Source organism: Anopheles stephensi, unplaced genomic scaffold (genome assembly GCF_013141755.1).
Source record: "Anopheles stephensi strain Indian unplaced genomic scaffold, UCI_ANSTEP_V1.0 ucontig378, whole genome shotgun sequence".
Taxonomy (NCBI): Eukaryota; Metazoa; Arthropoda; class Insecta; order Diptera; family Culicidae; genus Anopheles; species Anopheles stephensi.
In genome coordinates, this window is record NW_023405322.1 from 64,466 (window position 1) to 90,281 (window position 25,816).

General features: G+C 43.6%; 1 protein-coding gene across 1 annotated transcript in view; it reads right to left on the reverse strand.

Annotated features, from left to right (window-relative positions):
- Nucleotides 1-25,455, reverse strand: part of LOC118516700 (neural cell adhesion molecule 1-like) — a 40,342-nt gene extending 14,887 nt beyond the window's left edge. The window contains exons 1-2 of the mRNA XM_036062647.1: nucleotides 25,316-25,455; nucleotides 22,818-23,026 (exon numbers count right to left, since the gene is read on the reverse strand). Of these exons, the coding sequence (XP_035918540.1) occupies nucleotides 22,818-23,026; nucleotides 25,316-25,434 (328 nt within the window). The 5' untranslated portion in view covers nucleotides 25,435-25,455. The remainder of the gene's footprint in view (nucleotides 1-22,817; nucleotides 23,027-25,315) is intronic.
- Nucleotides 25,456-25,816: the final 361 nt, after the last annotated feature.

The following is a 25,816-nucleotide window of genomic DNA, read 5'->3' on the forward strand; positions in this document are numbered from 1 at the left end:
ACATATGCTACCGAGGAACAAAATGACACTCATTACCGGGTTTTGTACCAGCGTCGGGCTTTGATGTGTTGCGGTGAAAGGAAATTAGCATTGTACAAGGAAAATGTGTATATGACTGTTATTGGAAGTGACTTCAAATTCGCATAAAATTAGCTCAAGATGGTCGAATGTTTATCTCAAATACTTGTTACTGTTTTACCTTGCCTGAGGGTTAGATGAGGACGAATTCTAAAACAAATTTGGTTTGGTAAGCAAAAGGTTGATCGAAATGCTGTCTTATAATGTCTTCGAGTCAGTCTAGACATTAGGCACTTGACGGTCAACTGACATGTTCTTGAACTCAGACGAAACGATTTTAACTCAAAGATTAAAAGAATAAACTAGTGTTCATTAAGAAAACTGCAAGCAGAAGGGTGTGTTCACCCATCTGCTTGCAGTATTTTTCGTTATCATTTCTGTAAGCTATTAAAACATTTGAACCTACACCGACTTTCCTAAAATAATTTAATCCTCTGTGTTTGCTGAAGCTAATTATGCGAAATATAATAAAATGATACAGAGAAATCGCACACACACATTCGTCATCTCGAACCAATTACATCAGAGCTTAGCTTGTTAGCTTAACGAGCTGCCCCGCAAAAGCATCAGCCGTGCAAGACAATGGCAAATGCCAACTGTATGCTAATAAATGAAGCGAACTCATAAATGTACCGTGCGATGGTTTGTCACTCAGCTGTCCCCATAACGAAAAGCGCTTCCGTACAGTGCAATTCGCCGTACGTCAGATTATGCTCAAAATTTAACAGCAAGGGGTAGTTTGCGGTTCCACAAACTCTACCGAACGCAACCCCGAACTCGACTAACTTTTATACGGTTCGTCATACCCACACACACACATGCAAACCCACAGTTGTACAGTTAAAATTGCCAATAAAAAAAATGACAAAATATAACACATAAATGAGAAAAATGTCCATCAAGGGAATGAGATGGTGCTTTTGGGGAGCTGTCCACCTCCCGGCTGCAATCATTGGGCAGCTGGAGAACAGAGACAGAAAAAAAAAACACACACACACACAGACACACACAGGTTTTAGCATACCGAACAGGGAAACCCGGACCATGGTATGCCATTGAGTTGTGTATGTTTTCAACGAGTTAGCGCAATTCTTTTTGGCCGGTTAGCTCCCTCAAAACTGCTGGCGGTTATTGTTGCTGGAGTGGTACAGCAGCAGCAGCAGAAGGAAAACAAAAATGCGGACGACTCAATTTCGCACATACACACCCACCGCACGCACATGTACTTCCTCAACCCAGGCCACGCATAATGCATGAGCCATCCATAAATATATTTTCGGTCCTCGGTGTGGGCGAGTTTTGCGGAATTTTGGAATGCGCAGAACCAGAATCCGACTATTGTTCTACATATTTCATATTTTATTCGCGCGAAGCGTACCACATTGTCGGGAAGGGCTGACTGAGTGCGGGACGGCACACGCAGGATCGGAGGGAAAGCGGTCGCGAGTGACTCGTTGAATATCAAAGCACTCCCTCGTGGCTAATTTTCACCGTAAAAAAAAGTGAAGTTAGAATAAGGGTAGCGTGGAAAGGGAGCGGTTTCGGGAGGTTGGGTTGAGCATGTGCGACTGCTGAATGTGATGTGGATGAAATATGGACACATGGAGATTGTAGATCCGGGACACCATCCCTCAGCTCGATCCTTCTCCTCGGAGCTATGGATGGGAATCCTGGCAAACGTAAAACAAATACAGTTTAATGCTCGTTCTTTGCAGTTTGCTCTTATTCGTCGTGCAGCTATTGCTGCTGCTGCTGCGGTGCACCCAGATGGGTAAGAAATTGTTTGAAAAGAAGGATATAGTAGTCAAACAGAAGAACGAAATAACGGTGCAGCAAGGCGCAGTGGATTGAAACACACACACAAAAAAAAACTGTCTATTACAAACCGCTCATCATCCATTGGCTCATTGGGATGGGGCACGGTACCGAGTAGTGATGGGTTCTTTGGAATACACCCACGGTTCGGCTTTAAACCCGACCGGTTTGACTCCGAGTCTGATTCCAAGGAAGGAAAAACGTCGGTTTCAAGCGGAACTGCATCATCCAGAACCGTCTGGAATCATCCAGAACCGTCAGAATCGTCCACCTTTGAAAAATGGTGTACCCAACAATTTTTAAAAGTTTCTTGAGGTTGATAGTTTTAATGATGCATGACGTTGAGGACGACGCAGGATTGTATTGCTTGCGCGGTTCATTAAATTATAGTAGAATTATAGAATAATACATATGTTTTTCTATTCGTATGTTATTTTGTTTTTATTCGTTGACAAACATTTTCCTATCTTTATCTTTTGAATGCAAAATAATTTAATAATATTTAGATAATTTAAAACAATGATCATGGTTACGATCCTGAACGGATTATGAGGTACTAGGCGTCTCCATCAGCTTTTTTATTGCGCCTATTTCGGACAGTTTCTCCGATTTTCACAGATCCGGATAATTTAGACGATTCCGGATGGCTCATCGGCACCTAATATTCAAAACTGGTTCCAATTTATTTTTCAGAATCATCCGAAACCAGTTCCACTCCTTTGCCAATTACGCCCATCTCTAGCACCAACGAACTATGATCGGAGACAACGGCAGCAAAAGATGTGTACTAATGCTGCATTGTTGAGTATCCGGTACCACTTGCTAGGGAAATTCTTCTCCGCTTTTGGTGCAAATAAAGTAAAACATGCCAACCCCGGGAGATCATTGTCGGTGTATTGTACTGCACACAGTGTTCAGACTCTATAAAATTTTCCGAACTACCCGCAAGCGGATTATCGGTAGCGTTGCTATGCACAAAATGTACCCACTGTAAGAGTTTATTTTAAAGTTCATGTCTTTTGAGCCAAGCCTGTGTGTGTGTGTGTGTGTGTGTGTGTGCGATTTTTTGCGAAAGGCATAACTCCGTACACCACATTAATGCTACAAATGAAATGCTAATGGGGAGTTCATTTCGAGCTGATTAAAAAAATAAAATGTTGTTCAAATAGTTTTAAACATTCACTTTAAATCTCCTTTTCGTGGAACATCAATTTCCTAAGCTTTGGCTGCTTTTAATTTCCCCAAAAATCTTACCGCACAAGATTATTGATTTTCCATTGTTCTACCATCACACACACCGCCGACGACAACCCGTAGGACCATTAATGGAAAGGGCTTGAGATACGCTTAGGATTAATCTTCTTATGAAAATAAATAAGTGCTGGGGCTAACGCACTGAAAACCAACGCAAAAAAAAACACCAACCAAAAGACGAATGAAGTTTTCCTCCCAAATTAGAACCTTCCGACATCATATTCCGCCGGTCTCGCCGCCATTTGCCGGAGGATTATACTTTCGATTGTTAAATAACTTATTTCATCTCCTGGCGAACGTTTCTAAGCTTCTCCTTCTTACTTCCGTTTACATTATCCCGCCCCCCCCCCCCTCGTTCACGCTCCCACACCCGCCACCTGCGCTTCCAACGAAGCCTAATGCCCCGAACTCATCAGTCATCGTTCTCACATTGACAACGGACGCACCTCAGAAAGCAATTATCCACCCATGGCACATCCATTCTGGGATGTGGTCGGGAATGGGGAGGATTCTGTTATGCTTTGGGCCTTCAGGATTTTTTGTTGTTTGTCCTTCCTTACTTACTCAGCGACGATGAAACACAGCAGGAAAAACCCTACTGGCAGCATGGTAAAAACTCTTCTCGCTGCTTCCACAGTGCAAAGGGGGTGTGCGAAAAACGATCCATCCCAGCTTGGATCCCGCTGGACAATCCGTTGCCGGTCAACGGACGGCCTAATGGCTGCCGTTGTTTGTCCAAATCTCCCATCATTATTCCCTGCTTAAACCATTTAAACATAATTAATTTACAGCTTTCTGGTGAAGTTTGCCAGCGTGCAAATGGTGGCGGTGAAAGAGACGATAGCTGGGCCCATGGTGGCCACCCGACAGAAAGCTTTCCATCAGCCGGTTTTTTTTTCTGTGTGTGCTTCTCCTTTATCCTCTTGCTGTTTCCGCAAAGCATACACTAGGCTCGGTAGGCAACGGTTAACGGTTCGGTGTACTAACGAACGGATTAGTGACAGCGACAAAATCAGCTAGAAGAAAAGACACGCTTAAACAGGGCGGGGGCTGGAACGGTTGACCGTGGACACAGCAACAGAGACAGTGTGGGTGGTTAATTTTCCCACTAACCTGAGCAATATGCAGGGAAGGAATGGGGGCCATTTTGGGGGTGGAGTGAAGGGTTGGATTCATCTTGTGGCTTCAACTTTGGTGCGATTCTCGCAGCAGGCAGCACACAGACACTGATGATGATCCTTTTGCCGCTAACAAAAGCGGGATATTTGACGTGAAAGAGTGATTTATTTCCCGTTTTTATCCGGCCAAACTAACTGTGGGCTTTTTGGTTCGGAGAAAAGTCGTAAAATCAACTGCGTGTCAAGCAATGAGTAAATGTTTTATGCCAATGTTAGAGGTGCAAACAGCAGAAAAATTATATTTGTTATAAAAACGAAAAGCTCCTTATACTTTACAATAAATGAGAACAGTAAATGTTTTAATTCAAAATATTTAAAACGCATTTAGACAATCATCATCATGATCGTGAACACGATCTTTAACGGATTGTGAAGTACTAGGCGCCTCCATCCGTCTTTTTTCTGGATCTACCCGTTGAAGAACTCAAGTTATTGACATTTTAAAATACAAAAATTCTTTACAAAAACAATTCACAACTTCACAACTTTATGTTGGTGTAATGTTTGTCACACAATATTTAAATAATTCTCATCATGATCACGATCTTGACAGTATTTTAAAGTACCGGGCGCCTCCATTGGTATTTTTATTCCGAAAATTATGAATAATCAGTAAAATTTGCAGTAGTTTTTATTAACATTTTCCTGAATGTGTTTTTTTTACAAATTAATTTTTTTTCAAATGATGACATGAGTTTTTTTATTCCTTTTAAGTACAAAGATAAAAACAAAAAGCAATTTTTACCTTTATTCGATAAATGGTGCCCACTGTGCAAATGTGAGTTTGTCAATAATTTGGTACAGCCAGCAGCATTGAAAGCATTGAAATAATTGTTTTTTATTGTTTATCGAAATACAGCAACAGAATCACATTCTTCATGGGAGACACTAATGATTTGCTAGGTGAGAAAGTGACTCAGAGAATAATACAGTACATTAGTAAAACAACCAAGCCTCTCCTTATTAGTAATACATTTTATCTTTCCTTCTCCCGGTTTTCTTACTTTAGATGGAATAATTGCAGCAGTGGTACGCAGACACAACACTAGCACGCTCGTAAATCATTTCGTTGTTCGCGATTTGTACTATTAAAGCTTTCCCAGCTCTATAGAAGAAACCCCAGAGGCTTCCTGCATTGATTCTGAGAACAACCAACGCACCAGATAAAAACCTCCCGCCTATGGGATGGGGCAGGGAAAGGTATGCGTCACGGAAACAACCATCCGCCAAGAAGGGGCAGACAGACGCTGCGAATCAGAAGCAGGCATTAAACACACATTAGAGGAAAGTGAATAAATCTCCCTTGTGCAAAAATAAACCTTTCTCGGCGGATCTGGTCCCGTGCCGGTGGTTTTTACTTAACTTCCCACCCCGGTTGCCACCGACTCTCGTGCTCGATCGGTTTCAGCTGTTCGTGATGGGTTTTTTCCTCCCTCTAACTCCTTCACTCGCTCTCACACCCTCTTTTCCCTCTTTCCTCTAACCCGTAGGCGATTCTTGTGGTTTTTCACACGAAACTAAGAAGAAAACATTGATTGTTCGGTTTGCTAAGCTGAATGGACCTCCTTACCGCATGTAAGAAGGGGCATCCCGGGGACGCATGCAGGACGAGAAGAACCTTTCAAACGGTGCTTCTTACTGGGAGCCAAAGTCTCGCCCGGCTGAACACCACACAGCAGCACAGCCGCATTAACGGCCATCGGGTAAAGCGACCGAGAGCTGCAAAGGATTTGCCCACAGGCTTTAACGCACGGGGTGCTGGATGATGGGGGAAATGGTTGGAAAGGGTGGAAAAGGATGCTGGGAAGGCGATTCCACTTAACGGTGTAGCCAACAGTCAGCCATGCGAAACGTGAACCGGGACGGCAACTGGGCTCTTGCAACTGAGAACTCGCACTCCGCCTCTTACTTGGAGAAGGTTTCCCGGGGATTGTAAAGCAACGAAGGCGGGATGAATAAAATGTCTAAAGGGAAAGAATTAGCGCCAAAATTTCACCTCGAATCGCTTGAATCGCTTGAATCGCAAACAAAGAAAGAAGAGCGACTTAACGCGGTAGGACAAGCAGATATTCACCCATGCTCGAAAGGAAAGCCGCTTCTGGACTGTTCTCTCTCTCCCTCTTCCCTTTTCTTCTTCACAGCAAGAATTGTGCCGTACCATACCGAATCCTAATTGCCGATTCACTTTTACCATCTCTATATCGAAGAAACAAAAAAACTCCACTATATGGTGCTTCTGTAAACCAGCTCAACCTTGTTACATGAGATGGCGCAAGGAAAAACCACACGATGGGTGCACTGAACCGAAAATAATACTGGACCGGCACCAGCGCCTTTTTGGGAGCAGAACGAAACTCGAACGAGTACCGTTCGGTAAGTTTGTCGAGCAATAATTCTTGCATCGTTCATTCCACAGCAACCTCATGCCGACCCCAACGGTTTCCCCCCTTTTCCAGCGTTCACTGAGAATTGAGCTGAGTTACGCCGGTCGGAAACAAGTTCCTGATTTCTTAAAGTGCACCGTTTTTTTGTTGCCGATCGGTGTCCTTGGAATTCGAAAGGTTTTTTTATTCAACCCTTATTCGAACGGCAATTGCAGTCGCTTAATATTTGCTACCGATAATTTAACACAGCTGCAGCTGGAAACGCGCGTTCTCGGGTTTCTTCATTGGCAAATTTAGTGCCTCATGAAGCCCAGGTATTGGAGGGTTTGTGTGTGCGTGTGTGTGCTGAATTCTTCTGTGTGTTCTGTGTGTCGATGGCGAAAGCGCACCGAAATTAACCTCTGCCAGCTGTTCCGAGCTGTTCCTAGTGGGCTGAGCTGGTGGTGGGTCGAACCCCGTTTTCGGTTGAGCGAACGAGCGCACACGGTCAAGATTGATGTAGTTTCCGCCAGTTTCCAGCACGGGATTGAATTCGTGGTCGAGTTGGGCACAGTTTTACACAGTATTTTAACGTCTGCTGCAGTTTCGATTTCGAACGCGAACGATGCCATTTTTCTCGAGCGATTTTTTGGTGGGAAAAGGCAAGAAAAAATAGTGTTTGGAACATTCAAGCAATTCTACTAGCTAATAGATTAATATCTTTCAGCTAGAAGCGTTTGCTGGGCAAAATGTTGTACATCCAGCTTGAAGCATAATTTAGATTGACTTTAAAGCCACAAACAGAGCACAAATTTAGCATTTTCAGTTGGCCGGAAACGATTCACGTTTTAGGTACTTTTGCACAAATCATCTATCGCTCAATTCGCTTTCCCGCTTTTCAAAAAGGAAAACTGCTCCACGGTATGCCACTTGCTCGCCAAAGAACATGAGGACGCGAAGAATGATATCGTTCTTTTTTTTTCCTTTGCCCTACCGAAAAGCCCAGTTTCCGCTGTTTTGATAGCACTTTACGACACCATTGCACGCGCCTTATCAAATCCCGGAAATGAGAACGATGAATGACAAAACGCGCAGCCGACGGGAAGGAAGGATCAAACAGCTTTTTTTCTTCCCTCCAACAGCACAACCGTGTGATGGCTTCGCATTGATGCGCGCCCGGCCGATGGTGTCCCCTTTACGGTCAGCAATATTTCCGGCTACTTTCACTAGTGTTCCGGTGCCGACCGGATGTGACTGTGTGTGTGAGTTCAGCGCCTGGTAGCATAGTCAACCCGACAGACATCCCCGTCCGCCGTAAAATGGCAACCGCTGATGAGCAGGTTGAAATTTGAATGGCGCTACAGAATCTACGACCAAACTGACTGCTACAGCTATCCTTTTCATTCTCAGCGTTATTCTTCAACCCTCCATTTTGATTCTATCGGGATAGCGCGTATCCGATCGGGGTGGATGGTTTTTATGTTTATTTCGTTCCATTCCATTTGACGTGTCCCTTTTTTTCTCGCTTGCTTAGCGAGACGGATGTTTTTAGAGCTCGTCTGCACCGATGAGGTTCGGTTCGCGTTCGTTTGGTCGTCATCGTTTTCGGGTATGGATCATTATTGACTGCTACCCAGCGATGGGGCATTTAGATTTTAACGGCTACCTTTACTACCCGGGCAAAACAGCAAAGAGATGCGCACCTTATGTTGGGTAGCACAAACGTGTCCTATCCAAACATCCACCCGGTGAAAATCGATCGCGAACGTGGGCTGTAAATCCATTTCCACAGTCGATTTCATTAACATTTGAAGCTTGGCTTCATTAAATACACCGAAGCGCTTGCGGTGGAAGGCTACCCTCGTGAGTCATTAGCTTGCTTTACATGTTGGGCCCGCGACCTGGTTTCCACGAATCATGTAGAGTTCCAATTTCAAGCGATGGTCGCGTGAAAAATCGAGCTTATTAATGGAATAAATAAAAACGATAAGAGTATTTTAATCGTGCACCAAGAGCAAACAATCATCTGTGTGCTCGAGTCAATATGTGGCTGGCAATGAATCAATAATAAATGAATGATCTTTTAACAAACATTGGCAAGCGGGCTGGGTGGTTTTTTTCTGATGCGTTGGGTAACGTGTTAAGTGATACGCAATGCACAGGAATTGCACTCTTGGAGCAACAGTAAACATTGGTCGAATGGGTACCTCAGGCAATGGGCATCTAGGCATCATCTGATTATTAGCAGCACGGCCAGGTCATTGTATTACAACGAAAGAACAGATAAATTTGAATGATTTTTCCTGACAGGTGAGGTTAAGCGTATTGATTGGAAGGGCCATAGTTTGAAAGTTATTGTTATTCAATGCAAAAAGCACATCAAAAACATTACTGAAATTTGTGTATGTTTCATGATTGTGCTCGAATTCTTTAACATGTCTAATTCCCTTTCTTTTCTCATACTTGAAAGCCAGAAGGGATTACTAAAATTGATGTAACTCTAGTGAATGGAGCGAATAAAAATATACAATATTTGGTACAAAGTTATAATTAAATTCACTCAACAGTTAACACCACACTTATTTGAATTAAATTAATAAATAAATTGTTTGGTGCAATCCCTCTCAAACGGTCCTGAATTAAAAGAAATCGTTGAGCAAATAAACATTTACATTACTGTCGAACGAACTACGTAAATGAGCGATTAGAACTTTTCTGAATTGGCTTTTGATGAACTTGTCTGTACATAAATCTTTTAAAAAGTTGTTAAAAAATACAAAAATCAACATGTGTTCGTAAAAACACTTTGGCAGGAAGACGAAAACTTAAAGCCAACAATAAAATAGACAATTATATTATCATAGGTGTTTCTACAGGCCACCTACCTTGGCCACCGTAACGCCCCAACTGTATACATTTAAAGCACCTCAACCAGGATGAGCTATTTATTAAATTTAAAATGGCCACTTTTAATAATATTTTACCAACAAAAATTGACCCACTGTGCAAAGTGATGGAAAGCATTATCGCTTATGTGATGAACTAGTGGCAATTCATGTGAATAGTACTGAAATTTCTGTTTAATACTTCAAAAAGCATAACACTAGCAAGCAACATTTACACAGAGGCCACTTCATTCATTCGCAAAGTACCTCTTCACTGCATGCTCATAAAGTTCCAGCTTAATTTTAATTAAACGAATGTGTTCCAGCAGGATCAGCGATCCGTTCGAGAACCTTTGGGAAAGATTCTCCGCCACCGTTCCCAACAAAAGAGAGCCGCTTTCATCTTCGGTTTTCATAACGAAATTAAAATTTCTTCTTGTCACCGTACACGCGCATCGCCGTGCCAGGACGTGAAGGTCTTCCATCGTGTGATAATATAGCCGATGACAAGGCGTTCGTATCGCGCATCGATTACATCGAGCCCGATGGGAGGAGCTCATAAAAATGGCATCGTTATTGTCACTTTCACTCAACGATGCAGGTTGCGCGACACGAGGTAGCTTTTCACCATCCGCGCACTCACACACTGGTCCACGGGTGAAATCTAATCTTTCGCTGGTCTTACGTGCGGCAAGCAAACGCGCCATTCACACTTGACTAGCATCGGTAGCAGCAACATAATAAAAGAAACGGCTAAGATCATAAATGCGTCATCGTGAGGCAAAATCGAAAACAAAAAAGCGGTCGCGCGTTATTTTGAGTCTTGAAACTGCTCAGTTTGATGGGTGAATGGCCCGGGGTGGAAAGCACCGGTAATGGAGAGAAGGTTGAAGATGGAGAAATAATGGCCTCGTGGAAAGGCATAAAAGTTCGATTTCATTTCCCGTCCGGTGCTCGGGGCACGTCCGCACGGCTCCACAAACGCGACCGCATCCGGATCAGCGGCAAAAGTTCGCCACACCAGCCCCGGCGAATCGATGCGTTTTTCAATACACCAAAGTTATGCGGCCATAAAAGTTATACATTTCTATCGGTGATCGCGCATCGCGCTTTTCCTTTGCCCCGTACGCGAAGATGGTTTTACTCATCTTTGTTGCCCATGCAATGCCAACCATCGGGGCTCAAGATCGTCCCAAGGACGGCAGGCGCACCGAGATGGCACCATTATACCGGGCCACTTCAACTCTCGAGATATTTATTGTGGTTTTCAAGACCCGTCGCGCAAAACTAGCGAACAGCTCGGAACGAGTTGGCCATCGCCGGTGGAACGGTGGTTCGAGTGGCCAATTCCGATGGGTGGGACAGAGCCGGGGATTCCATGCTTGAATAGGATATTGAAAATTATGCAACATGGAAGGGAAAAAGTTTTCCATAACTTCTTGTCTGTGAAGCGTGCGACAATCGAACCCGCTATCCGGGGTTGCTTGTTTGGATCGCGGCGATAAAAAAATCTGGGAAAGGAAAGGTTGCGAGACAGCTGCTGCTGCTGCTGGTGCTGCTGCCGTACACGCAGGAAGAAGCGATTTTCCAATAGAAAAATTCGTACGAAACATCTTTCCGATCTGTCGGCGTCGCCGAAGTGTCGAAGTCGATTCCGGTTGCGCTTCACGGGTCTGGTACATCCTTGAGAGAAGTTTCCGTGTGCGTCAAGGTTGACAAACTCAAGAATATGGTAACAGCTTTGGAGAAGTTTTTGAATATTTGTTGCTGTTTGAGATGATTTCGTAAGCAAAAAATGGACGGTTGTTGTAAATCATGTAGCAGGAAGTGTTGTTTTTTTTCGCCACTCGCCTGCTGTTTGATAGGGGGAATGGTAAACCTATCGTGATAAGCTAGGGTAGGGTCTTATTTTTTCAATATCGAGTTAGTTTCCAAACAGTTTATTTTGGGTGCCATCTTGAAGATTTAGAAGACTTAAAAATGGAGTTCAAACCTGTTTTAAAAAAAGTGGACCTTAGTCAATACTTTTACAATAATTAAAATAAAACTTAAGGAAATTTCATCACAGATTAAAATGATTTTAGTTATGGTTTGAGGCAGTCCGGTGGTAGAGACGATAGTGGCGCTGGTTTTCACTTGGCAGGACCGGGTAGCAAATCCCATCCGGTCTACATGGCAATGAAAGATCCAGAAATGGCAGACCTGGACCATTCGAACCACTGAGCTAATCAGGAGAAAAATCGATGTTTAATAACATTGAAGCATTTTAACTATAGCATTCTACGTCAAAGAACAACACGAAGTTTCAGACGCAGTTTCTGAACACGATGCTTATATGTCAATGAGGCGTAAGCCTTGGTAGCATCAAGCGACACGAAATTGACGCTACTTGGGACAAAGTCTCTAAATTTGTGTGATTCGGTCAAATATCGAACAAAACAAGATCGATGCGGCGCTCTAGCAGTCAGATTGTCTGTTGTTTTTTGAAAATAGCATCAGATTGTCTATAGATTCTTTACTCAAGATTTAAGATTATCACCGTAAAAAATCCAAATAATCTTCTATGCCTCGTTCTAAACCCTTTCACCGTCCCTTACCAAGAAACAAATCAAGAATCATTTACCGTTTGATTGTTCCGTTTTCAGTTCAAAGTGGCACAGCTGTTATCTGGAACCGTATTTCTTCCTCTGTGAAAAGAATCCTCCAAGAAAAGATTCGAAACAAACAATAGAAGATAACATTCATCACGTCCGACTAGAACCGGGCCCGCTCGATTCGATCGATTTCAAACGGGTACTTTCCAGCAGAACTAGAACTCTCCTGACATCTTCCAGCAAAACACACGGCAGAAGAAACATGAGTTTGACCGCTGATCCCGAATTCGGTCCGGTACGCATTCGCCCGGTCGACCTCGATCCGCAAATTGTTTTCCCGGGTTTCCCTTCTGCCCCACGATTCGAGCGACACGCGTCGTCATCAGTTAGCTTGTCAAACGCCACCCGAACGTGGCATTGTGTGACCATCCATCGATTTGGGGCATCTACACGCATTACACGGTTTCCTGCCACGGACCTGCCTGCCTACCAGTCTGCCTACCGTTCGTCAGCCCTCGATCTACACTAATGGTGACCCTGGGTTGCTGGGATGAGGTCAATCGATGGAATGATGTTCGATGGAATGTCTGCCAGCCAGTTGCCAGCCTCCCCCAGTTAGGGGTGGTAAATGGAGAGACTTTTATTTCATTTTTGTTTCGTTCGTGAACCCTTCCCGTGCGTCAGTGAGAATGAGTCAAGTCAAGAAGGGTGCAATCGTTGACAAACAATCGTACGAGACATGCTGCCATACCGAGTCAACGAGTGTGTTCCCTATCCTTTTTGCATTCAATCAGCCGGAAAGAGGTGATCTTAACATTGCCTGTTCCTAATGTCTGTGTGTGTGTGTGTGTGTGTGTAGTTTGTTGCAAAAGCAAAAGGCGATAGGAGGGAAAAAACCGAACGGCACGACGAAACCTTTTCCCATGGAACAGGATCAATCAATCCTGCCAACGGTTCAATGTTTTCCTTCCATTAAGCTGTCCGCCACCAGGACCATCGCTACTGCAAGCAATACAAAAGGGGAAGCATAAGAGAAGCCAAGGATGAAGAAAAACAAATCGTTTTCTCAATGGAAGTCCCGTCCCGACCTGTGCTCCCAAGCCTTGCCGATTCACGCACCGGAATTGTTCGCCCGGGACGGTGATGGTCAAATGGCGCTGCTGCCTTGGTTCCATTACTATTCTCGGCTGCATCGTATTTCATGGCCTTCCTCCCGAGTGGATGACGACCGATTGCAAAAGGGGTCGGACCGGTGGAAAACCCCGGAACGGATGGGAAAATAATCAATTTAACATAAATCGATCTGTTGAATGAGATGATTATTTGCAGCGCGCGGACCCGCTCGCTCTGTTCCCAATCACCTTTGGCATTGGGATTGTTGTAGATGATGGCTGTTCAATAGCGCATTGCACGGGCAGCCGAGAAAGAATAGGTAGTCCCCATCGGTCCGTGTGGCCAAAGGGGGGGCTCACAAACGCTGGGAAAATGCAACAACGACGGAAATGAATCGGGTCAGATCTCGTTAGCAGAAAAGTTTGAGGTCAGGACGATTAGTGCACCCGGCAGCAGTACCTCCCATTGGACCTCGAGAAGTTGTGACAAACAGCTTGACAGCGGGCAGCTTGACGACAGGCTCGAGAATAATGCGACGGGATGGCAAACAACCGTTTCGCTTCATCCTTCTTCATCGATGTTTGTTACTGTCGCTTTTACTGTTACCGTCAACTTCTTGCAGCTCAGCTGCTGGGCAGGACTCGTCGTTCCGTCCGTACGATATTTACGAGAACCGGGAACCCATACCATACCGCTCATTTAGGAGCAATCGTTCGACAGAATTATTCCTCCCGGAGCAATAGCAGTGCCGGTGGAGTGCACGGAAAACTTTTACCACGCCGTCTCGCTGCTGATTACATTCTGTGTAGTTTCGCAGTTTGAAGCAGTGTTGAGGAACAATCGACACTAGTCCTCCGGGAAGCCTGACAGCATAATCAAGGGCGCAAAATTTAACCAAACCAATTGGTATCTTTGGCAGTGTGAAAATCTACTTATCGGCAGTAATACTTAATAAAAAAAGGCAACGGAAAAGTGTGGCTTTAAATTATGATTTGGATATTGCTTAGTTTGGTACAAACTTTGGACGACGAAATTATCAACAAAAAAATAAAGGCAAGAAGAATTCATCGAAAATGATAAATTATTTGCGCAATTCGTAAAAAAAATCATCTTTATTAACAATTGTATATTAACCTTAAAGGTGCATCAATCTTAGATTTTAGAACTAACAAGACATCCTCGGGACTCAGAAGAGGGAAAAATCACAGGAAGGTTATTGGATGGCTGTAAGGGAGACTAGCCAAAGGAAGCAAAAGGAGTGAAAACCGACGAACTGCAAGAAGTAGTTGATGCTACGAGGGCTGAAAAGAAACGGCTCGTTAGAGCAATGATGAGTGCGTCTAGAGAGATCTGCAACAAAATTGGGTAGACGAAGACATCGTGAAGGAGCATAGAAAGAAACGCAGGAAAGAGGGCAGAAACGTTAAGAACTCCGAGAAGCCGTAGCTCCGAGACTTCATCTACTTTATAATGAACTAATAACTAATAACTTCAAACCAAGCATTTGGCTACGCACTTCGGAAGAGGGAGCGAGATTCCGATCAAGAAATCTCAGGAAAACAATCCTAGTTAAGCAACGTTGCTTTTGGTCAAGTTAAGTAGTCCTGATCGCAGTAGAGAAGTTCCAAAAAACACAGAAATAATCCAGAGAACTTCATAAAAAAGTAGTTTGCATTCGAGAGGAACAATCTGGTCGCAGATAATGTGAATACGGTGCAGCTGGATAGAGTTGAGGAAATAGTGATAGAGGCTAGGCCGATGAGTACGGTAGAAGGAAATATGGACATCGTTCGAGAAATTTAACAAATAGCGGGTAGACGGACTGGATGAGATTTGAACCTCGAAACCTCCTTCCGTGTGAAGATCGACACCGTTATCACTTCGGCCACACGACCGCCCCAGAATATTAAAAAAAATCTGGTAAAGGAGAAGACAGACAGAACAGTCCTTTACTTGATTAGCTTCTGCCAACAAGGGACGGTTCAAGCCATTTTAGAGTCATCGAAGAAAACCCCAACTTGCGATAATGTTGGGCTCTATCGAAAGCAGCAACTGAGATAAAATAATCAAAACAGAATTCTTCAAGGCGTTAGGGTCCACTGAATATTTTTCCGGTTGAATATCCTAAAAAAGCGTCACAAAAACAAACGCCTCATAATAGAGCGATAAAAACAAGTCTTCGGTCACACTCTTGAACGGACGTCTTATACCTGCGGCGAGCCACCCAAGATCAGGAAGCCCCCACAACCTTAAGAGGTTTTAAAGCTAGTAAAAAGAGTAAATAAAACTCACTACTTTATGGTACATAGATTGTTACGTCGAGAGCAACTCCACATGATGACTGGTCGTGTGGCCGCATGTGTAACTGGCACTGCGTTCTGCCGGCTTAAAAGCTCAATGACAAAGATGAGTCAAAGCGGGCGAAGCGGCGTGGGTTCGTTTAATAAAATCAAAACCATTCTCCCCCAAGCAGCAATGTGCAGCAAGCAACTCTTATCATACACCCGGGTGAGCTTTGCTTTACGCCAGCCACGGACCAGATGACGGCCAAGAGTGGAAAATAACAAAACTCACATTATTACGTTATAAATTTCCACTTTAAAAGGTTATCTAAGACTACCACCGCCTTCGATCACAAGTACCGGGGCCCGCCTACCCGGTGTGTGTATGAGCCCACATTGTCACTCCACATTGGGATGGTACTCCAAGGAACTCTACCACACCTACGACATTCACGCTCGCGTTTGGTGGATGCTGGCAGCAACCGTGGTTTAACCACTGCCTGAAGAACTTCTTCCCAGGCGCCATATGGATTGTGGGAAGTTGGGGTAGATTGGGTTCGAGTATGCTCCTCTGTAAACGGTTTTGGTTATTTTTATTCCATCAACTTTTCTCACTCACAGCAAGGGGGAACGCCTCAAACGTCTTGTGCTAAGTATTAAGAATGGTGGTAGGTTTTCTTTTCCTGAGAAGAGTTTAAGCTACCGTGTGTCGTTTTTTTTTTCGTAAGAGTAACTGGTTAGCTGGACGGGTTGTAAGCGCAGTGTCGCAAAATGTCTCCCTAGATACGATATACAATTTTATGTCCGTGTGCCACGGGTGCCAGTGCAGCAATCGATTTAGATCGGTTTAGTGTTCGTCGAGGAGGAAATGTTACTTTGTATGGCTTCCTAGAATTTTGCTGGCCATTCTGCTGTTAAGTGTTTCTTACGAATTGATTTGTTTTTCGAGTAATTGGTCTCTTGCGGAAAATTATTATTTTTGACACCAATGTCGTTGAAGTTGCTTTACAGCCATAAAACCGATCCAATTGATTCAGTCTGGATCTCTGGTTTGTAAAGGCTTCACAGTACGCCCATTCAGGACTGTAACATGAAGACTTTCCTAACGAATCGTTCCCTGACACTGCTTTTAATGATTTTCAAGGTTGGTTCCAACAGATCATTGGTTTGAGAGTCTGTATCATTGAAGACTCGAAGAGAGACTCCATCTCGTCGAGACTCATCGATTTTCTGATCATCAGGGGACCCTTTGTTGAGTTAAATACATACGTAGAACATGACATTAGGTTTGAAATTGGCTGCTGAGTCCAGACTCGGGATTAGCAGAGACCCTGCTGTTACGGGATAATATTCACTCAGTTCTGTGCTGGCCCTGTCGCGCTTTCACTGTAGGGCTGCTTATAGAACATTGTAGGCATATATTTATGCTGTTCTGATTTCTGTTTTTACGGCAATAGAACCGTACCAAAATCTCGTACATCTTCCCAAACAACTTCAACACAACAACTACCGTGAACCTAGATAACAACTGAAAATATAGATAAATATGTGAAAAGTACTTCCCATTGTCATCAATCTCTATGCAACTGTTGGTTCCAATCTCCATCCCCGGCTATTTGTGTGCCTTGCAAACCCTTGTTTTTCTTATAACTCACAGCATTGTTTCCTCTTCCTAGGATCTGCTTATTTAAGTAATAAAAATGTATGACGTACTTGTAAGAACTCAATAGTTTATAACATGTTGACTGTTTTGAAACTATTGTGTGCACGCTATTGTGTTTTATTGCAAACATTTCTATGTATTTTGTACTGTTGCTAAAACATACAAAACAAAATAATCAGAAGAAAAAAATTCAACTAGAACAAACATCACTTCACTATTCACATTCATAGAATTAACTGTTAGATAAATTCAAGTGAAAGTGTACCAAAGCATTGTGTTTTCAACATACTTGTAGTAAAACAATACGCTGCCTAGCTTTCTCAAATTCCTATTCCAAATACTCGTAGATAAACAAAATGACGTTAGCGATAAAATTTAATATAATAGAAATTGTTTCATTATTTCTATCGTTTGCCACCACCAAGGTTTGTAAATTTATTTAATGGAGGTTGATTTCCTGAAATCAAGCAACGGGCGGAAAACATAATCATCCGATGTAAACGTAGTTCCAAACTTTTTTTAAATAAAGTAGCTAAATATTTATAGAAGTTGTGCCCACTGATTTTGGCATTTTTTGCTTCATGCTCCATTGGCATTATGACGATTTATAAATTCAAATAATCAGTGGGAAAATTATTTGTTGCTTTATGAAGAGCGATTTTAATATATTTGCAAAGGCCTACCAAGTTAATGTATCAAAGTACAACCATGAGCGTTGAGCTAAATGCTAATTGACAGGCTCTATTTCTGCCATGAGCTCTAGTATACTGTCGCTTGATGGTGGGCAGAAATCCTCTCCAGTATAAGGTGTTATCGTCTCAATATTCTAAATGCTGGACATAAGCCATAACCTGTACTTCTGGGTTAGAAATCCAGCTTGCCATCGTCTAAATGCTCCGCAGTAATAATTGGATGGAGAATGACTTAGATTTTTGGTAGCTTCTGTGGCATTCGACCCACCTTTCCTTCCACACCCCATCGCCCCTGACGCCGCCTTGTCAATAAAACCTGTTCAAGAACTCATGTCAAACATGTATTTATTTACTTACCGTATCGGGGACAGCAAAAAAACCAGGAATCAGTTCCCCTGCCCGAGGACCGTCCCAAGGTGCACGGTTTGTACACAAATATCAATTTATTATCCCACTACAGCAGCGAATGGTGAGCATAACGAGTCGTTGTCAATATTATCCACCCGCCTCAACGGGAGGACAAAAAAAGTGTGTCCTCATGGGAATTTCATAAAGCTGCTCCTTTGGTACCGATGCCGATCAATCCGGGCATGGGTGATGCCCTCCCTTTTGCGCCAAACAACGGTTCGCGTTCCCTTCCCATTGTTGGCCTTTTTCATCGATACTTCTGAGTGAAACTCAAACTCAAACCCAACTAGGGTCGGCCAAAGTGGTAGCATACCGTCTGACGGAATGACATAACGTGGGACCGGGCCACTGCTTACGAGCAATCTTGACGACACTAATCCATCTGGAGCAGCCGAATCGAGTGGCATTCGGATCGTCAAGATGTCAATTTGGGGGAAGTTTTGTGACCTGCCATGTGCCATGTCATGTACGTTTCTGCAACGGTCCCGTACACGCGCACACTCTCCCGACCGTTGCCCGATTATGATTGCTCTATCAATTTCGGCTGGTTCGGGTTGGCGGGGAAAACGGGACCGAAGCCCATCGAGTTTTCGATAACGACCATACTGCCACCACCCCACTGATGCTCATAAAGATGTGTCATCAGCATTCGGTAGAGCATTGCGATTCGATGAGCTGCTGCTTTATGATTCGCTGTAGCTCTTTAACCTCGCGACAGGAAGTGCTTTTAAAGCGAGTGTTGTAGCGTCTTTTTCCCACGGAAGCATTATTGATGTGCACACACACACACACCGATTGCCATATTTCATACCGTGGATGGTTGTAGATGTAAGTAAGAGCAGCAGGAATCGTGATTCTGGCGAGCGCAACCCGAACCGAACGGGCCTGGCACAACAAATTGGTCCCCTGTGGAGCGTAAAAGAGAATCGCTGGGCAACGAGTTTTAATGCCGTACAAGCAGCGCTATTGATTCTGATTTATATTTAATCATTGCAACGATTCGGCGCAATCATCATCGGTACAGGAATCCCCCAACCGATCATACCAGAAATATATGGGTTGGCCCTCTTACGAGATAATTCCGATGATGAGTGATGCAGCAAAGGGATTCCGATCGGAAAATGGGGCAAATTGTCTGGGGAGTACTATACCACTCGCGAGTGATTTGTTACTGTTTTGTGTGGTGATTACTTTGAAGTTGCAGTTTGTCATCGGAGATTCCTCCCAAGCGATGGACGAACGCCAGATAGTTATACTGAGCCGTTTAGATTTTAAAAGCAGCTCCTTAAATGCAGTTTGAAGAAGATCCACACATTTGCTTTCGAAGAATAACTGAAAAATCAAGAGATTCTTGGTGATACTGAATGCTGTTTAGTCTTGAGTTCTTCTCCTTGTTTAAAAGAAGGTTTCGCACGTTGCTTATATAGAGACCATCTCTTGCTGGTATAACCAGTAACGAGAACGCGGATGAAGGAGACTTCTTCGAGAGACATATTGTCTTCTAAGACTACGACCGCACTCCACGAGGAGTTCTGAATATCATGACCGGAATTCCTGTGTTCTTGTAAACAGTTTGATCATGCCAGAGGGCTCATACTTTGAATGGGAACGATTTATCCCAATCAGAGACATCTGATCAACAAAAGACCTGCAATACTAAAAGATCATCTTCGAAGTCTTTTCCTAACACCTAGTTGAGAGTCGTCTCGACAACACGACTTCACCGGAACAACGATTATAAATTGATAAGCGCATCTCATTAACCGTGACTAGCTAGATTATTGAAGCAGCAATGCTGACCAACGTTTATTAACACATGTTTTACTAAACCTATGTTCATACATATCTCCGCGCATCACTGGTGTAACTAAAGCCTACAGAATCCGTTCCCAGTCCCACATGTACATCTAAGCGTGGCACTTTTTAATCCACTTTTCTTTCTGCGACGAACTTTTTAGTCCGCTCCTCGTAAATGACCAGCCAATCCTTCAGGTCAACAATGGAGTAAAGCTTGCCGCCATCCACACCCTGCAATTCCATCTTCTCTTCGGCCCAATCGTACTGTAATTCAATCGGTAGCCGTTTGATGAGATCATGCAGCAGCCGCTGGTCGTCCAAACATCTGGTCTCATCGGTGGTATAATCCCCTTGCAGCATGTTTTCAACGAGGTTGTGCAAGGCGGTGCAAAATTTCAGGAAGGGTTTAGGACTTTCCGTCGTTATTTCCTCTACCGCTAGCAGCTCCTGAAGAAAGGCACTCAACACGTTCTCCGCATTGCCAAACTTTGTGTTGAGCGTGTACAGTATGGGCGGAACGTTTGCGGGATCGTGCATCATCTCGTGCACTGCAGCAAGCGCTTCACCTTTGATACATTTTCGCAACCGTTTCAGATTTTCTACCTGGGACAGTTGACCGGTGCGCGTGGTTTCTTCAAACAGTTGCTTGAAGCTTGGCCAGTCCTTGGCCATGTTTGCCGTCGATGTAGACGGTCCAGCTTGAACCAGCTTTGCCATGCTTTCTATTATGTGAGACATTTCGCCATCGGTAGATACGGTCGTCTCGTCTAACAATTCGATGTCTGAGGAATCGTCCTGCTCCATTTTCAGCTTTGCTTTCTCGATAGTTCGTTTAGATATCTCAATATTTCTCGCCGTTATTTCAAGTATCTTGCGAACATTTTCCTCCTGCTTCTTCGATGATATCGCCAACTGTTCTGATAGCTCTTTCAGCTGTTTTGATTTGGCCTCCGTTTCCGCTACAACTGCTTTGCATGTGCTGCAGACGTACTGCTTCGGTGCCCTCCTCACTTTCAAACACCTTAGGTGTGTCCATTTGTTGCAGTTGGTACACACGACAAACTTGCCCCGAGGATCGTCATTTACACAGAACATGCAATTTCCGTTCCGTTTGTTCTCCATTCCTGTGATGCGTAACGTGGCTTGCTTCGGTTGTTCTAGCTGCACACCAGGGTTCTAATGACTGTTGAGTTTTTTCTTTACTTCCACTGTTGTATGTTTCTATCACTTTCGATTTCACTTTCTTCAAGGCCTCCTCAATCCTTTCCGAAGGAATCCGATTCACTTATAACTGGTCAAGAGATTCCTTTGCAGTACTGCACGCGTCACTGGCAATTTTACGACTGGTGTGTGGGTTGCAAACGCTGTTGGCTTATATACCCTTTTTTTGGTAGCTGAATCATCCTAAAAGCTACCTGTACGTGGGTACGTTGCTGGGAAGTGACTTTTTTTCAACACCTGCTACAAGTGAACACCCTGGGTCTGGAACGCACACTTTGATGGTATGGAAGCAACGCAGAAAGAAAGGGGTAAACTAAAAACAATCCAGCAAAATTCCTAACAAATGCATGGTAAAAAAGGGGGATGTATTTCTACCCTGCACACACGTCTCAACATCCTTCGTTGCTACCTAGAGCGATACCTGTAGCTGCACCTTACTGTTCCACATTTGCATCTAGTCCTGAGCTCTACCCTGCATTGCTCGAAGCCACACGTGTTGGAGTCATATTTCTGTAGCCTGCATTTTGCTATAGTTGATGGGCAAAAAAGTTATTCTAGCTTTATTTCCAAAGTTAGAAGTCGATTTAGATATGACGAAGAACTTACACTTCCATAAATTCCATAAGAGTTTGGATTTCTAACAGAATATATTTAAATTCTGCCGAACGAGCCCGCTTGAATGGGTCGTTCTTGCCGTTGAGTGAATAAAACGAAGGAATAAGAAGATGAGGTCTATCACTCAAATGACGTGAGGAAGAATAGATAGGAATCTAGGATAGAAGGAAAGGAACATCCAGATCCTGATGGAAAGGAGGCAGGCGACAAAATATGACTGAATGTGTGAGTTTCCATCATCGATTTGGATACGAAGGAATTTCTTCAGACCGACCTTCCAGAAAACGGTGGACAGCAACTCGGATGAATTAACGCTGAGTCCGTCCGATCCTATCCAGCAGTGTTAAGTCGGAAGACCACCAAACTTCCGACGCAATTTCCAGTGTAGAACGGACCCAGAAACAGTACAGGGAATTTAAACACAAGGGATCCTAGATTCTCGTAGAAGGGAGGGTAGAACATTGACAGCAGTCGTCGACAAACAGTATGAAGAGTAGAGGACTGTGTACAAAATTCCGTGGGACACTCTCAATTTGGTGACAAAAGACTCGGAAAAATCCTTATCGACTCTGAACTTATATGATCTACCGTAACCAAGCCGATGGTCCCCAAAAGCAAATATCTCAATTTTCGAGAGTAAGCGAGCTAAGGAGATCGAGTCAAAAGCTGCATTAAAGCTGGTATATAATCTGTAAACTTGGCTGCCGAGTTCCATGTAGTTAAAGGTCCAGGATACTGGGCACATTAAGCTTTTAGAAGAGGTTAAGAGCATTTTGGCTTGAATCTGTGCTGATGCTCCGAAACAACTTGTTGCACACGAGCAAGAATATAGGAGTAAACAATACCTTCGATCACTTACCTATTATTGTAAGATTGACGACACTATTTCTAGTTTGTGCTACGATGAAATCGACCCGACACCGGTACATGCCGCTGTCAGTTTCCCGAACATGCTGGACCGCTAGCTCTCCCGGTTCCTTCTCGAACTGGAAGTACGCTCGATCGCCGAACATGGCATCGTCCGACCAGCGCTTGGGCGATCCGACCTCACGCCCCCGTGTATCGGCACTGTGAAGAAACGAAAGTAAACCATTTTAGCACGCAACACATTGGGCAAGCAAATCATCCTAGCGCCTAACATTCATTTATTTAATTTGCTTTCTAAAGCTAAATAATCCACTGTAGCGTATTCCCGTCATGCGGCCACCGTTTGCGCAGGCCCAAATCACAGTATTAACAAATTGTGTGTGTGAGCGTCGTCCATTTTTAGTGACACCCCAGCTCACCAACTAATCCACTCCAGCCCGGTACGGTGACAAGTTCTCGTGGGAGTGGGACGCATTTCTTCACGGCCGTTAAGGTCACTTACCACCACGGACAATGTCCATGGACCGTGTACGAACAGCGAAGGACGAAAAATGGGCCTTCCAAAGTACACCAAAGATGAATTATTTATTCACACCTTCAGCAGCGCCAACGGAGGACGCCTTCGAGAAAACGAGGCCCAAAAAAAAAAGACAAAATCATCGCCATCTTATCGTCACGAAGCCTTTGGCACCGCACCGCTGCAGCTTCCCCGGCGAGGCCGCGAAGGACAGCAAAAAACCGGAACGCAGAAAACATGATCTACATAATTGATGAAGAATTGATTGAAGTGTTGCGAAATTGAAGCGGAGCGAGAAAACTTTTGTGTCGACACCCGCCGATGTGGAATGTCGTTTCCGATTCCGTGGCATTTCGATCAGCTTATCTGGCCGGATGGTGGGTCCAAGTACGGTCGTGTCGTGCTGTTTTTTTTCCGATATGCCAGATTTCAAATCCCAAAACGGTCGTAGAAACAATACGCAGTTGTGTTTGCTCCCATTGATTGATCTTTGCTGTCGCTTGCTGTCGTTAAGTGTGAGGATACAAACAAATAAAGGTCCTTTCATTAATCGGAAGGCAAAGAAGATGAACAGCATTTCTTTTATGTTCTCGAATTCGTCAATGTCAATATTCTTTACGAGAAGCAGATTAATGGGAAGTAGTTGAAGGATGAGATAGGCATAGCAAGGGGTCGTTCTTTAATTTTAATCAACCCTTAATTAATTCATTATCTGATCACTGTTCGACAAATTACTACAAGCTTTTGCTTTGACATTTTTTAGTAAAGCTTCTTTAAATTATTTTTTCACCGATTTTCAAATAATGATTTTCATCAAATAAAACATGGTTTCCTAAGTGGCATTATACTTATGACACATAAGGCATTTTTCTACCCAATCAAAAAAATTATAAAAGTTTGCTTAAAAATATGCTAAAACCATGAAAATTGAGTCCTTTTACTCTATATATAACTATACAGAAAATATGGTTAAGCCGTTCTTGATTAATAAAAAACAAACCTTGCAAAACATCATTTTCAATCGTGGCCCAAATTTTCTATTTTAAATTGAATAAAGTTTGAAAAGAGACGAGACAATTTCCAAATAAACAAAAGCTGTTCAAACTCCGATGCATTTATAAGGAATTTTATAAATTAAAACTTGTTCCAGCAAATTTAATATAAAGTATAAATTGGGAATAACTTAAGAATAAAATTACGAATCACATTTGTAAGTCAAGAAAAGGAATTAGACGCAAGAGACAACGTTTTGTAACTATTATTATATTGGCATACTAATTGTAGTGATAAAGACGGTTCCAATCTCTTTCACGTGCTTCAATGAGGAGTAATATCAAAATTTAAAAGATGATCTTATTAGTGAAGTTACACTAGGACCATCTTCTCCTCGCTGCATAGCTCTACAACCTGTAGCCGTGTTCGATTTTGTTTCTTCAAAGTACACAATGCACGTCCGTAGCTCATGAATTTACCTTATCAAATATCGGACCAACCGTTGCCTGTAGAAGACCAGCCAAATTCTTGCTAATTAAAACAAAAGTGCCTAGAATCAGACTCCCGGCTAGCAGCATTACAACCCAGTAAGCCCGTCGACTGCAATCTCAATGATTAGTTGCATAATCAAATGAGATCCTTTTGTCAGCAGTGCAGGCTGTAAGCATGGCCAGCTATGTTCCAGCCGGCTCGAAACATGGAAGCCCCACAAACAAAAGACTGGCTGGCTGGGTGAATCTGCAGACCGGTATCCATTCCATTCGGGCAGTTGCTATGTAACAACGCGTCGCTGGCTTTCGTCCGCTGTGCTGACTGCGTTTCGATCGCGAGACTTTTGATAGCGCTTTTAATGCACACTCTTTTTCGTTGTTGCTGTTGTTATAAATCCATTTGAGGTTTTTTTTTTCGTTCGTTCGTTTCCATCCCATCGCGGCTCAGTTTTCGTCTGTGGGTTGGTTGGTGGCGCGTAATCGGCTTACCTGTAGATGGGCGATCCTTTATCTTCCCGGTACCAGAGCACCAGCACGACATTGTCACCCGGCTCGTGTGTGCTGACGTTGCACGGCAGATAGATTGTCTCGCCAACCAGTGCCTCCATCGTCACGACAGGAACTGTGAAAGGAATTCGAAAAGGGAACCAGAGAAAAACAAAACGTCACACGTTAGAAAGAGAATGAAACATGTCAATACGGCGACCATTTTTGTCATGGCGTGTCGTGTTCCGTGTGTCGCTCAATAACTGACTGACTGACTGGGTGGTGGGAAATGGAGGAGTGTATGTGAGGGGAAGGAAGGGTGGTTGGTATCCAGGATTTATGTCAATATTTTTGTCAACTGTTTGCCAATATATCCCGGGATGCGCGTCGGAAATGAACGGGCCACCATCATCAGCACGGCGCAACGAGCATGAAATGTTCATTTTTTATTTTCCCAGAGCCCCGTTTTCCCAGACCGTTTTCGGTGCGTCGCCAAACGGACCG